The 14042-nt window shown below is 39.7% G+C and overlaps 1 protein-coding gene across 5 annotated transcripts in view; it reads left to right on the top strand.

Moving 5' to 3' along the window:
- celsr1a (cadherin EGF LAG seven-pass G-type receptor 1a) overlaps positions 1 to 14042 on the top strand; it is a 368062-nt gene that overhangs the window by 281591 nt on the left and 72429 nt on the right. For all 5 annotated transcript variants that reach the window (XM_073066355.1, XM_073066354.1, XM_073066352.1 and 2 more), the window contains 6 exons: positions 1550 to 1663; positions 3318 to 3492; positions 5904 to 6045; positions 7313 to 7433; positions 11346 to 11529; positions 13782 to 13883. In XM_073066355.1, coding sequence (XP_072922456.1) covers positions 1550 to 1663; positions 3318 to 3492; positions 5904 to 6045; positions 7313 to 7433; positions 11346 to 11529; positions 13782 to 13883 — 838 coding nt within the window. The remainder of the gene's footprint in view (positions 1 to 1549; positions 1664 to 3317; positions 3493 to 5903; positions 6046 to 7312; positions 7434 to 11345; positions 11530 to 13781; positions 13884 to 14042) is intronic.

The following is a 14042-nucleotide window of genomic DNA, read 5'->3' as shown; positions in this document are numbered from 1 at the left end:
CAGTCAGTATGTCTTTGGACAGTGGGAGGACACGGAAGCACCCATTTAGAAACCCATGCTGTCACGGGGAGAACATACAGATTCCTTACAGGCAGCAGCAGGAATTGAACTCTGATTGCTGGTACTATGAAGTATTTTGCCAACCACTAGGTTACCATGCTAGCATTTATTCAATGCTGTAGTTTTCCAGCAGTTCTAATTTGCCATGAAAGGCACAGCATTGAAACAATAAATCATGCATCTTCCCTCAGTCAGCAATGGAATCTTAGTTTAAATAATTATATATTTTCATCTTGTGGCTAGAGATTTAATTTTGCTTTTAATAATATTCCATGAACCAAGTCTAATGTTTGTAGCTTGTTCATCCTCATATTCCTTTTCCTACTCCAGTATCATCACCTCTTCTGACTATTTATCTTTCTGGCTGTTCAAAATTTTTATTTCATCTCCTTATCTTCTCACATTCTTTATTTCCCCCTTTTCCCCTTTTCCTCTGTCTAAGGCAGGGGTCCCCAACATATGGTTCATAGCATAAAAAAGATTTGGTTTAAAGGGTGTATACGACATGAGTACCATTCCTATACCTTGAGAAGAGGAGTGCCTTGGCTGCCAAAGTGTTAGGACAATAACCTGCTTGGTTAACATGACGTTGATGAGCCCTGCTTTTGCAGATATGTTTTCCAGTGGTTTATAAGCCCCTTTCCCCCACTCCCCAAGGAATAACTTTCACTTTGTTTGCATGCTGTGATCATTTGGGATAATCAAGGAAAATATTAATACAGGATAAAAATGAACACCTAAGTTCTAAATTAGAATTTAATTTATGTTGTGTAATGAACTTGTATTGAATTTATTACATCGAAGACTGAGGGGAGATTTGATAGAGCTATAGAAAATTATAAATGTTATGGGTAGGGTAAATGCTAGCTGGCTTTTTCCTCTACAACTAGAGATCATGGGTTGAGGGTAAAAGATGAAAAGTTTAAGAGGAACATGAAGAGAAGCTTATTCATTCAGAAGGTCAGGAGAGTGTGGAATGAGCTGCCAGCTCAAGTGGTGCATGCAAGCTCATTTTCAATGTCTTAGAGAAGTTTGGATAGATATATGGACGGGAAGGGTGTGGTCCCGCTTCAGGCAGTTTAAGTGGTTTGGCATGGACTCGAGGAGCTGAAGGCCTGTTTCTGTGCTGTACTTTTCTATGATTCTATGATTACCAGGAATACCTTGAAGGAAAGGAAAACCAGATAAAGTATTCCAGTTTCATGGGATCCCTGCACCAATGATGAATGTCAAGAGTTGTACTTGATCATTTGACCTTCATGTACACCATGCAGGGTTGCAACAATGCTGTTATCCTACTACTGATAACTTACTAATGATAACAACAAAAGAGCACAAGGGTTGTCTTTTATCTATTCTTTTTTCCACCATCACAGGCTTTTTGCCATCTACCAAGTTTGTGTTTGTTGCGGAACATTAATGCATTTAAATTAGCCAATAATTGAAAAAATATTCTAAGGCTTTAATTTTTGACTGCATGTTATTACAGGCCAGTGTAGAAATTGGGAATGAATTACCAGGATTAAAATTGAGAAGTATCTTTGTTGGACGTCTTCCTGAAGGTTTGGATACAAGCCAGCAAGGGTTCTATGGTTGCATGCAGGTAAGGAACAACAAAAGATCATTCTTTTCCCCTACTGTTAAGACTTTTACTTGAGTCACAATTGAAAAACAAAAATAAAACCTCATATACTGGAAAGAACTTCATATCCTATTTTGTTCACCAAACTGACTTGCTTCCTCTCTTTCTCACTTCTGACAAACAATCTGCAGCCTGAATAGTTAAAACTTTCTCCTCTTCTTTCTACAGATACTGCCTGGCCTTTTAAGCTTTTTCTAGCATTTTTTGTTTTTAACATAACTAGATTATCTTTATATGGGCACTGGAGCACCCATTCAGCTGGATTAGTTTTCTGCCTGAATGCCACACTTTTATTTCAAGACTGTGACTCCTGATTGATAACATCAGCTCAGCATCTACCTTGTCAAGCCCAAACATTTGGTGTTTTAATAAGATCACCTTTCGTTCTTCTTAACCCGAGCAAGCATAGGCCCAGGCTGCTCAGTGTCTCCTCCTTGGGCAATCAATCAGATGAAGATTGGCTGTGCTGCCTCTTCTTTAATTCGGAAGACTAGACCTCCATTATGTATTCCAGATGAGCTCTCATTGAGGCTTTGTGAAATTACAGTATTTCCTCTAAAGGCCAACACAATGTTTGCCTTCCAAATTTTTTCTGTATCTGCATGTTAACATCAATGTACCATTATACCCTGATCCCTCTGAGGACCAACATTATTTCAATCCCTCACTATTTGAAAATATTCAAGTGGATGACTTCATAAACATCATCCACCACAGCATCACCCATTTAGTCGGACTAACGATATCCCTTGAAGCCTGTCTTCATTCTTCTCACATTGCATTGCCAGCCAGGTTTGTGTGTTCAAAGATAGTTCTTTGTATTTTCTCTATTGACTAATTGTAAAGAGATGGAGGATGTGTGACTTCTTTACAGAGGGATTGAGAGTACATTCAATGCTAATGGCCATTCGGGTACACTATTTTGTTCTGTGTCTTTGTTCTATTGGTTGCATTATGTCCTGGTATAGAAACACCAATGCCCAGGAATAGATCAGTCTACCGTAAGTTGTAGATACAGCCAAGTCCATCAATGGGAAAGTTCTCCGCACCATTGAGTACATTTCCATGGAGCACTGCTTTAAGAAAGCATCATCTATTGTCAAGGACCCCAACCATCTGGACCATGCTCTCTTCTCGCTGCTACCTTTGGGCAGGATGTACAGGAGCCTTGAGCCTCACACCACCAGGTTCAGGAACAATTTTTGCCTTACAACTGTCAGGATCCTGAACCAGAGTGGACAACTTCACTCACTGCAACTCTGAACTGATTCCACAACCTACAAGACTCACTTTCAAGGACTCTACAACTTATGTTCTCAATATATATTTTTATTTGCACCATTTGTCTTCTTTTGCACTTTGGTTGTTTTAATCTTTGGTTATGTATAATTTGTAATCAATTCTATTGCATTTATTTATTTTCTGTAAATGCCTACAATAAATTGAATCTCATGGTAGCATACATGTAGTTTGATAATAAATTAACTTTGATGTTGAGCAGCTTCTAGTGTGAAGTGTCTTCAGTATAACATTGTGATGCAGAGAAGAAAAGATTCTTTAAAGTAATTGATGTGCATTAACTTTAAAGAGAGTTCCTTTCACTGCTCTATAATAGGGACTGCGAATGGGTGATACTTCAACAAATGTAGCCACTCTGAACATGGATCGAGCTGTAAAATTTCAAGTAGAGAGTGGTTGTCATATTCCAGATCAGTGTGATGCCAACCCCTGCCCCTCAAACAGCCGCTGCATTGATGACTGGGATAGTCACTCCTGTTTCTGTGAACCAGGTATTTGGATGTCTTCCTTGGCTCAGTACAGTGTTTAGTTATCAGTGAAAAATTGCACTGTTGGCTTAATTCTTAATTCTGAAGATATTTTTGATCCTCTGACTTCAAACTTCACATGAACTTCTACAAATATATATAAGTCCTCCATATTTAATAACTTTAAAAGAAATTAGCATATGGAATGCTATATAACTGTATGGTTATCCACCTTAGAAGGAAGAATGAAAAATGAAATTACTATTTCAATGGAGTGCAATTGCAAAGGGATATTGGGGGGGGGGGGTCTTAATGCTGGAAACACAAAAGATTGATTTGCGGGTAAAGAAAGTAATTAACATTGATGTAATGTTTACTTTTATTCAAAAGGCTGTCGGAGGTCATGGGAATGGGAGATAAATAGTAGGGAAGTTTTAATGCAAAGTCACAGGATTCTGTTGAGTATCTGCTTGGAGTTCTGTGCACAGTTTCAGTTTGCATTACGCTGCAGAGAAGTTTGGTTGTGGTTGGTTGGAATGATGGTTTGTGGAATGAAGAGGTGGATGTCTTGAAGGGAGGCTGAATATATTTGACCTATGTATATTGAAATGTAAGAGTATCAGAAAAGATACTGAAAAGTTTGACAGGGAGGATATGAAGGAATTCTTCGGTCAGAGGGTTGTGACTCTTTGGAATTCTCTACCTAGCAAAACATGGGAACAGAGTCATTAACTGTATTCAAAGCAGAGATTGACCAACATATTTGAGCTACCGTACAAGGGAGTTGAGGGAATGGGAAGTGATTTTGAGGCCAAAGTGGGATAAGCAGTGATTTTCTTGAATGAAAGAGCAGGCTTAAGGGCCTTACCAACACCAACTTTTTTCCTGATGTTTTGGTTTGTAACTTTTACATGGGATTGCCAATAATTGTTTTCCAATATTTATGTATGTAACCTTCATTAGATTACATTATGTCAGGAAATTCAGTGCCTTTAAAAGTAAAGAAAAATAGAAATACATTGTGGAATAGTTAAGAGAAAATTGACAAAGAAGAATGACCACAGTATGATTTAAAACTGGGAGATTGAAAGGTTTGGATAGGTTGCGAGAGGGTGCAAGGGTGAATAATGTAGAGCTAGGATTTGTTTTTTTTAGAACTGGAACTGAAATTGAAGATGTACAGCTAGAGAAATATGTAACAGGAAGAACAGATCAATATTATAAAATGACCCTCGGAATGCAGTTAGGAAATGAAAAAACATATTTATCTTTTCCCACGAACGTTAGTGTCCATAGATACATACATATGTCAATTAATTTATATATGTAATTATTGTGAAGCCAGAGAATTTGTTGGATGCTATGATGTAAATTGTGGAGATAACATGGATCAAATCTGACAAAATAAGGTAGAGAAAACCATGGTCACCAATGTTCGCAGTCACAGAGTAAGACGATTACAGCAGTTCAGATCCCCATCTGCTGAGTGCAGATCTGGGGGATTAATCTCAGGATAAAAGATTGCCCATTTCCAGCTGACATGAGCTGCACTTTAGATTCTTACCAACTGAAAGCCAGTGAGCATACTTGTGCTGAGATTAATTGATTTTTGGAACTGAAGGTATCAAAGGGTGTAGGGAATGGGAGAGAAAGGAGAGGGATGCTGTATCAACCATAACTTTATTGAATAGAGAAACAGGCTTGAGTGACTTTGTGATCTATAAGTAGTAAACTGCTAATAGAACGAGAGAGTCATCTCCACTGACGAATAGTAGTGAAGCCTTGAGTTGTGGGACTTGGAGGCAGGAAACTAAACAGCAAGCTTGGCTGTTCAGAAGTTAGGTGTTCCCAACCAGGGGTCCAGGGGTCCCTTACTTAATGGTATTGGTCCATGGCACAAAAAAGATTGGGAACCCCTGAATAGATATATAGATAGAAAGAACAATTACATTTTGAGCCACTCAGTTTTTCCATCAGTGAAACGTACTTTCAATATAGTGTTGTCAGTGTATTCAAGTAAATTTTTACTGACAACACTAAATTGAAAGTACAAAAGCATAGAGTGAAAATGTGGAAGTACCATCCTTTTGATAAGATGGTGAGGGCTTGGGGGGGGGGGGGGGGGTCATCTCATTTTAGTCAGGTTTGATGAGGTATTTCTATTTGTTGTGAGACACCCATGACCCTTTCTTAATTATTTATTAATTATTTACCAATGTACATTAATTATATTAAATATTTACCAATGTGCATTATAAAGTAGAGTGATGTCATCTGTTACTCTGAGAACGTTACATGTGTATAGACTGTTCTGTTGTGCAGCTTTAGAATTGAATGCAATTTCATGGATAATTAATTTGGAAAAAAGGTGCAGTGCTAGTATTTATTAAACTAAATATAATAATTGTTTTCACCCCCCCCCCCCCCCCAAACAGGATTCTTTGGAAAGAACTGTATAGATGTCTGCAAACTGAATCCATGTGAACACGTGTCTTACTGTGTTCACAAACCAGGTTCCACACATGGCTATTCCTGTGACTGTGGAGAAAACTACTATGGTCAATACTGTGAAAACAAGTAAGGAACAAAAACTGGCGATATATTTGGAGCTAATTTTAAGCAAGAAATACCATTGCTTGATTACGACAAGGCACTCTTATCTTTCTGTGTCCTGACGAAGGGTCTCGGCCCGAAACGTCGACAGCGCTTCTCCCTATAGATGCTGCCTGGCCTGCTGTGTCCCACCAGCATTTTGTGTGTGTTGCTTGAATTTCCAGCATCTGCAGATTTCCTCGTGTTTGCTCTTATCTTTCTGTCTTATCATTAACAAATATAGGGATCACAGAGAAACCAAGAATGCTGACACACTTTTGTTTTGATTTTAGAAAATATGTTAAATTGGATTTATTAACATTAAAAAAAGAACTAAATAAATATTTGTTTTTGATTATGGGTGGTAATTTATCAAGAGATTCTTAAAGTAATCAAATGCTTTATGTAACAGAATGATACCTGGGACAGTGAACAATTTGTTTGTGGAACACTACCCTGCCCTGGGTGTGCTCTTTTAGGTTGTATCGTGTTCTAGAGTCCAGTTGATCATCTTTAGACTGTGAAGTTGGACAACTTTATTGTGGCTCCTTTGTCCTTTCATTCAGAGACACCTCATGTGATGCACTGCAACATGGTCTGAGCAGTCAAAACATACAGGAAAGCATGAGCGGGAGTAGGCCACGTGTCTCTGAAAGGAAGAAAGATTTGAAAGCTGAGCTTTATTTGCACACATACATACAGTGTAATGCAACATTTGTGTCAAGTCAGATCAGTGAGGTTTCTGTTGGGCAGCCTCCAGGTGCCACCATACTTCTGGTGCAGTTTCTGTGTTCTCCCTGTGACTCTGTGGGTTTCCCTATGGCATTCCGGTTTCCTTCCACATCCCAGAAATGCGCTGTGTGGTGGGTTAAATGACCTGTAGTGTGTATGTGAATGGCAGAATCTGGGAGAAGTTGATGGGAACTTGGTGAGAAAAGGCTACAGAGAAAATTGGTGGGGTATGGGGTTGCTCTCTGAGCTGACAGATATTGGAGGGACTGAATGGTTCCCTTCAAAATTATGAAATATGGTTGGCAACACTATTTGAACAAAACAAAAAAATTGGGAAAATAGCTGAAACTTTATTGTCATATCACAAATACAGTGAAGTACAAGTACATTGATAAGCTTATTGGAGATGGCTGCCAGTACTCAATGTAAATTTGTGGCTTATGGGTCTGAAAACAACATAGTTATGATTTGGAGCATCTTGACTGTTGAGATTTTAATGGCAATTTCTGAACCTTTCCAGGATAGACCTGCCGTGTCCAAGAGGGAGGTGGGGGAATCCTATCTGTGGTCCCTGTAACTGTGACACCAACAAGGGCTTTGACGCTGACTGCAACAAGACGACAGGAGAGTGCAGATGTAAGGTAGGAACATTGACCAAAGCCCCACTTACAGAACCACGAACGATGAGCTTTGTAGATTTCTGCAGTAAATCATTTAGGACTGTCAGCATTTTTTTTCCATTGAATAGGACAGGCAATTTTGCTTTCTTCCCAAGGTTGTCTAGATTCACATTTTCATTCAAATACAATATTGGGAAAAATGTTTTCAGTTTCCAATTCTAGAATGTGTCTCAATTGACATGAGTGATTCCCTTGATAATGCAGGCTGCCTCAACATATTCTGATGGGGGATAATGTGCAGTGTGCATTGGTTATTGAAATTTAACGCTAACCAGAGGCTGTCAATATATTGCTTTCACAGCACGTCACTCTCCACATATTTGTGATACCTTCTGGACTGGAGGATTGATCGGCTAGAGTACGGGGAAGGCCTGGTGGTGTGGGAGGGGCTTAACTTGGGAGTTTGGGGTGGGGATGGGTTCAGTTTTGAGGGGTGGGCTGGTTGAATTAGCGATCAGGGATGTGGTGGTGAAGTTGAGTGATTGGTAGTGAGGGATATTGAGTTTTGGTAGATGAGGGGGATATTGAGTTGGGCAATGGTTGACTAAGATGATATTGAATTTTGTGATCAGTATTTGGACAGGCTGGGGAAAGAAATCAAGTGAAAGTCACCAATGTGAGCGAGGGTTGGGTATGTGAGTGAACATAGAGACCAATAATATAAGTTAAAACAGACTCATCCAAATTGAGTTTCTGATGTGGGCCTTGGTCCCTCTTAGCTATTCAGATACAGCCTTCCGCGACACTGTGAAAATATCATTCTGCAGGAGAGACCTGGGATGTTATGAACAGATATTGTCCCCAAATTAATCAAGTAACACACAAAAATGTGACACTAGGTAATCTAATATTTGGGCAATTCTGTTTTCAATCCAGCTCTGTTACAAGATTTTAGGTTTTATATCAGGATAAGGTATCCTTGGCAAACAATAATTAGCAAGGTAAGAAACCACCTCAATGACTGTGGAAGCCAAACCTGTATGTATATTTAAGGCAGAGGCTGATAGATTCTTGACTAGTCAGGGCATGAAGGATAACGGGGAGAAGGCAAGAGATTGGGGCTGAGAGGGGAATGGATTAGGCATGATGAAACGGAAGAGATGACTCGATGAGCCAAATAGCCTAATTCTTCTATACTGGTTATGCTGGTTTTCTCCAGGTGATCTGCTTTCCACCCACAGTTCAAAGGTGTACTGGTTGGTAGGTTAATTAGTCAGTGTAAATTGTCCCTTGATTAGGCTAGGGTTAAATTGGGGGAATTGCTGGAGATCGCAGCTCGAAGGGCCAGAAGGGCCTATTCTGCACAATATCTCAATAAATAAATACATCTTATGGTCAATGTGGGCCTGTTGTTAGCAAAGTTAATGGTGTTAGTAGCAATGCTTCACATAAAATTTCTAGATCAGAGTCCAGATTTGAACTTCATGTTCTTGAACACAGCTAATAAGTGGAAGTAAGACAGGAATTTTTAGGCAGTAGGCCAATTCCCTATTGATAATATCAATCAAATAAAATTGTGGTTTGCATTTGAAAGAATGCAGCTCTTCTGCTCCAGGGCTCCATTATTCAACTTTCAATAGAAAATGACAAAATAGATGCCAGGGAGAGACTGGACTGGGGCAGATTTTAATGTAATGTTGATTTCACATTAGTGCTTTTTGCCAGAGGTAAAATAACAAGTCCGTACAAAACCATAATTTGAGGGATTAACAGTGTGCCAAAGAGATAGAGCAGTGAGCTTTTGGGCTTTGATGTGAATTCCCCCTCACAGCAAATGAGAGGAGATTAGAGGTGATGGTTAAATCTCATAAAAGAGTAAATATGACCCCCAACTCTCTCTCTCTTTCAATCTTTTTATTAATATTTAAAATATTATGAATGAGATACAATTCAAATAATGGTAAGGGATTACAAATATATAGACTCCCATTATACATAAAGTATTACATAAACAATGAATAGAGCATAAGTAAGTTTCCCAAAACATAAACCGTATAGTATATATATGAACAAGGTAAGTTTAGATATTTCATAATATATAATGTAAAAAAGAGAAAAAAAAAATCTATCTAAGGAAGTTAGCTAATCTACTAATCTAGTATCAAGAAAAAGAAAAAAAAAACAAAAAAGAAAAAAAAATAAAAAAAACTTTTAAAAAGAGAAAAAAAAAAGGGCTGTTCATAGTATCTCACGAGTATACATAAACATCAATGACGTCAACTCCGATCCTCTCAACATACATACGATTAAGGCTGAAAAAAAACCAATAAGCCCGGCACAGGGCCATTACATCATATGAAAATATTGAATAAATGGTCTCCATATCTTTTCAAATTTAATAGAAGTATCAAATACAGGACCCCCAACTCTCAGTGTGGGTCACCAACTGATGTTTCCATAAAATCAGCTGGTGAGACGCACAGATATTTCACATTTAAATAAGGATCACACATTGTAACTGGGAAATTGGTTTAAATTTAACTTCTGTGTTTGGGATACTCAGCAGTAGACTGACAAGGGAAGCTGTTAGAGCCAGTTCTAACAATAAACACAAGAAAATCTACAGATTCTGGATATCCAAAGTAACACACACAAAAAGCTAGAGGAACTCAGCAAGTCAGGCAGCATCTACGGCAAAGAGTAAACAGTTGACATTTCGGCCCGAGATCCTTCATCTGGTCTTGATGATGGGTCTCGGCCCGAAACGTCGACTGTTTACCTCTTTTCCAGAGATGCTGCCTGGTCTGCTGAGTTCCTCCAGCATTTTGGAGGCAGTTCTAAATTCCTTTGACAGGATTCCTTGCCCAAGTCAGCCTTTGAACTTCTTTACATTGGCTGCAACCTCGTACTGGCTAGTCTCCTACCAAGCAATCAGCCATTTCTGTGAGACTTTCCCTTTAAATTCAACAGGACATCTGATTTTCCGGCCTTACAAGGCTTCCCCACATTCCTCCACAATCTACCAACCCCCACACCTCATCAACATAAATATCGGTGCCAGAATATCATAAAATTTCAGATAGATTTTATATACAGTCATAGAGACATGACATTACTGATGCTGCACTCTGAAGCAACAGAAAGCTTCAGGAACCCGGTGGTGGCGGGGGGAGGGGGGGGATTGTGCGGGTGTCAGGCAACATCTGTGGAAGAAAATTGATAATTATTATTTCATAGAGTCTCATCCTGAAATGTTGACTGTCCATTTCCCTCCATGGATGTCACCTGACCTCCTGAGTTCCTCCCACATTTTGTCTATCCAATCACAGATCTTTACCTGTGATCATCTCCTTTTAAGATGCCTACTTGAAGGAAGCTTGGTTGAGTATTTTGTTTCCTGGTCATTGTTAATGATTTTGCTTAAATATTCTTTCTAAAATTCAGCTGACAGTAGAATATTTGTTATGCATAAGTGTGAAATGTCCCTATTCTACCTTCACTCAAGAGTTTTCCCCGGTTTCTTAAGCTAGACAGATGGATAATTCCAGTCCTGGCATAGCTGTAGTTTAAGGCAGTTTTATCATTCACCAATGCATTACAGTATGCAAGGAGCTAGTGTAAAAAGACAGTACTTCTTGGAGTTCCAATGAAAGGCAGATTCAAATATTGATTGAAATTCCTTCAACCTCTAACTACTAAATGAACTGTACAAATGATAAAAAATGGCCACCATCATGATGAAGTCTGATTGCTTATCAATGTGATGGTGAATAATCAACGACGGCTCTGAGCCCACAAGTAGGCAGTGAGATCTAGTAATTAGAAATAAAATAACAATCCAAATTCGGGAAGACATAACAGTCCCTTTCGTCGGAGAGGGCGGTCTCTCCCACATATGTAGAGTATCATATGTGGGCAATCTTTCCATTGCAGGACAACTATTACCAGCCACGCAATAGTGACACGTGCTACCCATGCGATTGTTTTCCAATGGGCTCCCAAGCCCGCACTTGTGATGGGGAAACGGGTCAATGTCCCTGTAAGTCTGGAGTGATTGGCCAGCACTGCAACCGCTGTGACAACCCTTTTGCTGAGATCACCAGTAACGGGTGTGAAGGTAAGCTGAGTCCCTCTATAGATCATTTGTATAATCTATTTCAACAGCTTGAGTAGTCTATTTTATGTGCATTTGTTCGTTATGTTCCGCATCATATGATGTAGATGACTCTGATTGTTCTTTTTTTAAACTTTTTTATTGTTTTCAAATAGTTACAGAATAAATGTGTATGAAAAAAAATGTGTTACCCAGCCCCCCTCCCCTTGACCCCTCCCCCCTCCCCTTGACCCCTCCTCCCTAACATCCCTATTAAAAAAAAATAAGAAAGAAAAAAAAAGGAATGCCTGGATATTGGAGGGTCCCCACATGCTCCATGGAGTTCGTAATAACTTTAGTATATATACTCTGATTGTTCTTGACAAATTTTTCTACAGAAGAGGTTTGCCATTGCCTTCTTCTGGGCAGTGTCTTTACAAGACGGGAGACCCCAGCCGTTATCAATACCCTTCAGAGATTGTCTGCCTGGCCTCAGTGGTACATAACCAGGACTTGTAATATGCACCAGCTGCTCACACGGCCATCCACCGCCTGCTCCCATAGCTTCACCTGACTCTGGTTCGGGGGGCTCAGCAGGTGCTGCACCTTCCCCAAGGGTGACCTGCAGGCTAGCGGAAGGAAGGAGCACCTTACCCCTCCTTTGGTAGAGACGTATCTCCACCCTGACACCCAACATTTTATGTAATAGTTATATTGGAATGTCATATTTGTAATTTTATCATTAGAATGAGGAATTGAGTTGAGTGTGGGAGAATGAAGAGTGATTTTATAGAGATGTGTAAAATTAAAGTTCAAAATGTGACAAATGTATCTCCTTTGGCAGTAATGAGCAATGAGCCAGGCAGCACATTAGAAATTCAAAAAATGTCAAAATTCAAAAATAAATTTATTATTAAAGTACATATATGTCATCATATATATCGCTGAGGATTCATTTTTGTGGGCATACTCAATAAATCCATAATATCTAATAGGCATAATAAAACCAATGAAAGACAGTACCAACTGGGATATTCAGCCAGTGTGTAAAAGACAACAAATGGTGCAAATACATATAGAAAGAAATAATAATAATAATAATAATAATAATAAAAAATAAGCAATAAATATCAAGAACATGAGATGAAGAGTTCTTGAAAATGAGTCCACAGGCTGCAGGAACATTTCAGTGATGGCATGAGTAAAGTTACCCTCTTTGGTTCAAGAGGCTGATGGCTGAGGTGTAATAACTGTTCCTGAACCTGGTGCTTTGTGTCTTGATGCTCCTGTCCCTTCTTCCCAATGGCAGTAGTGGGACGAAAGCATGACCTAGGTGGTGGATGCTTCACAAGTCCTTACACCTCTTCCCTCACCATTGTCCAGGGCCCCAACTGTCCTTCCAAGTGAGGTGCCACTCCACCTGAGAGTCTGCCAGGGGTCATTTATTGTATCCAGTGCTCCTGGTGTGGTCTCCCTTATATTGATAAGATCCAACGCAGATTGGGGGACTGTTTCGAGCTCTCTCTACTACAAAACACAAGATCTCCCAGTAGCTGCCAACTTCATATTCCCATGCTGACATGTCTGACCAAGGCTTTCCTCTACTGACATAATGAGGCCAAACTCAAGTTTGAGAAGCAACACTTCATATTTTGTCTGAGCATGGACATTGATTTCTTTAACTTCCCCACCATTTTTCTCTTTCCTTTCCTTCCCTTTCCTTTATTTTTCCATTCCCTATTCCGATTACCCTCTCACCCATTTCTTTACATATCCATCCTCATGATCTCCCTATCTCTTCCCTCTCGACCCCCCTTCCCCCCTTCTGTGCTTCCCTTTAATTTATGTGCTCCTGTCCTCTTTGATTTCTTCTTCTTCTTCAGCCCCTTACCTCTTTCACCTATTACCTCCCATCTTCTTATGTCATCTCCATCCCCCACCCACCCACCTTCCCCCCTCACCTGGTCTCACCTATCACCTGTACTCTTTTCCCCTCCCCCTACCTTCTCATTGTATTTTCTGTCCCCTGTCCTTTCCAGTTTGGGTGAAGTCTTGGCCCAAAAGATGGACTATTTATTCCCCTCCATAGATGCTGCCTGATCTGCTGAGTTCTTCCAGCATTTTGTCTGTGTAGCTCAGATGGGAATCTGTTGGCATGGACCAAGGGCCAAAGAATCTGTTTCCCTGCTATAATCCTATAATTTACAAGTAATATCAGAGGCAATGTTTGCTATTTTCATAAAATCATTTTGTGATAAATGTTTAACTTATTTCAGTGAAATACGATGCATGTCCAAAAGCCTTTGAATCAGGCATATGGTGGCCACGGACAAAATATGGACGACCAGCAGCCATGCCATGTCCCAAAGGATCGATAGGTGAGTGGCTGTGAGGTGTTTGCTCGCGATCTTTGGCTCATATCTTTGAAGGCGGGGCTTCTTTGCATATTGCCCAAATTTTACAGTTATAACTATAGCAAAACTGTCAGCTTCCGTAAAAATTGGCAGTCTTTAACAATTTCCATTCATGCGAACTTT

The sequence above is a fragment of the Hemitrygon akajei genome, chromosome 14 (genome assembly GCF_048418815.1).
Source record: "Hemitrygon akajei chromosome 14, sHemAka1.3, whole genome shotgun sequence".
Lineage (NCBI taxonomy): Eukaryota > Metazoa > Chordata > Chondrichthyes > Myliobatiformes > Dasyatidae > Hemitrygon > Hemitrygon akajei.
This window is presented reverse-complemented; position numbering and strand designations above follow the sequence as displayed.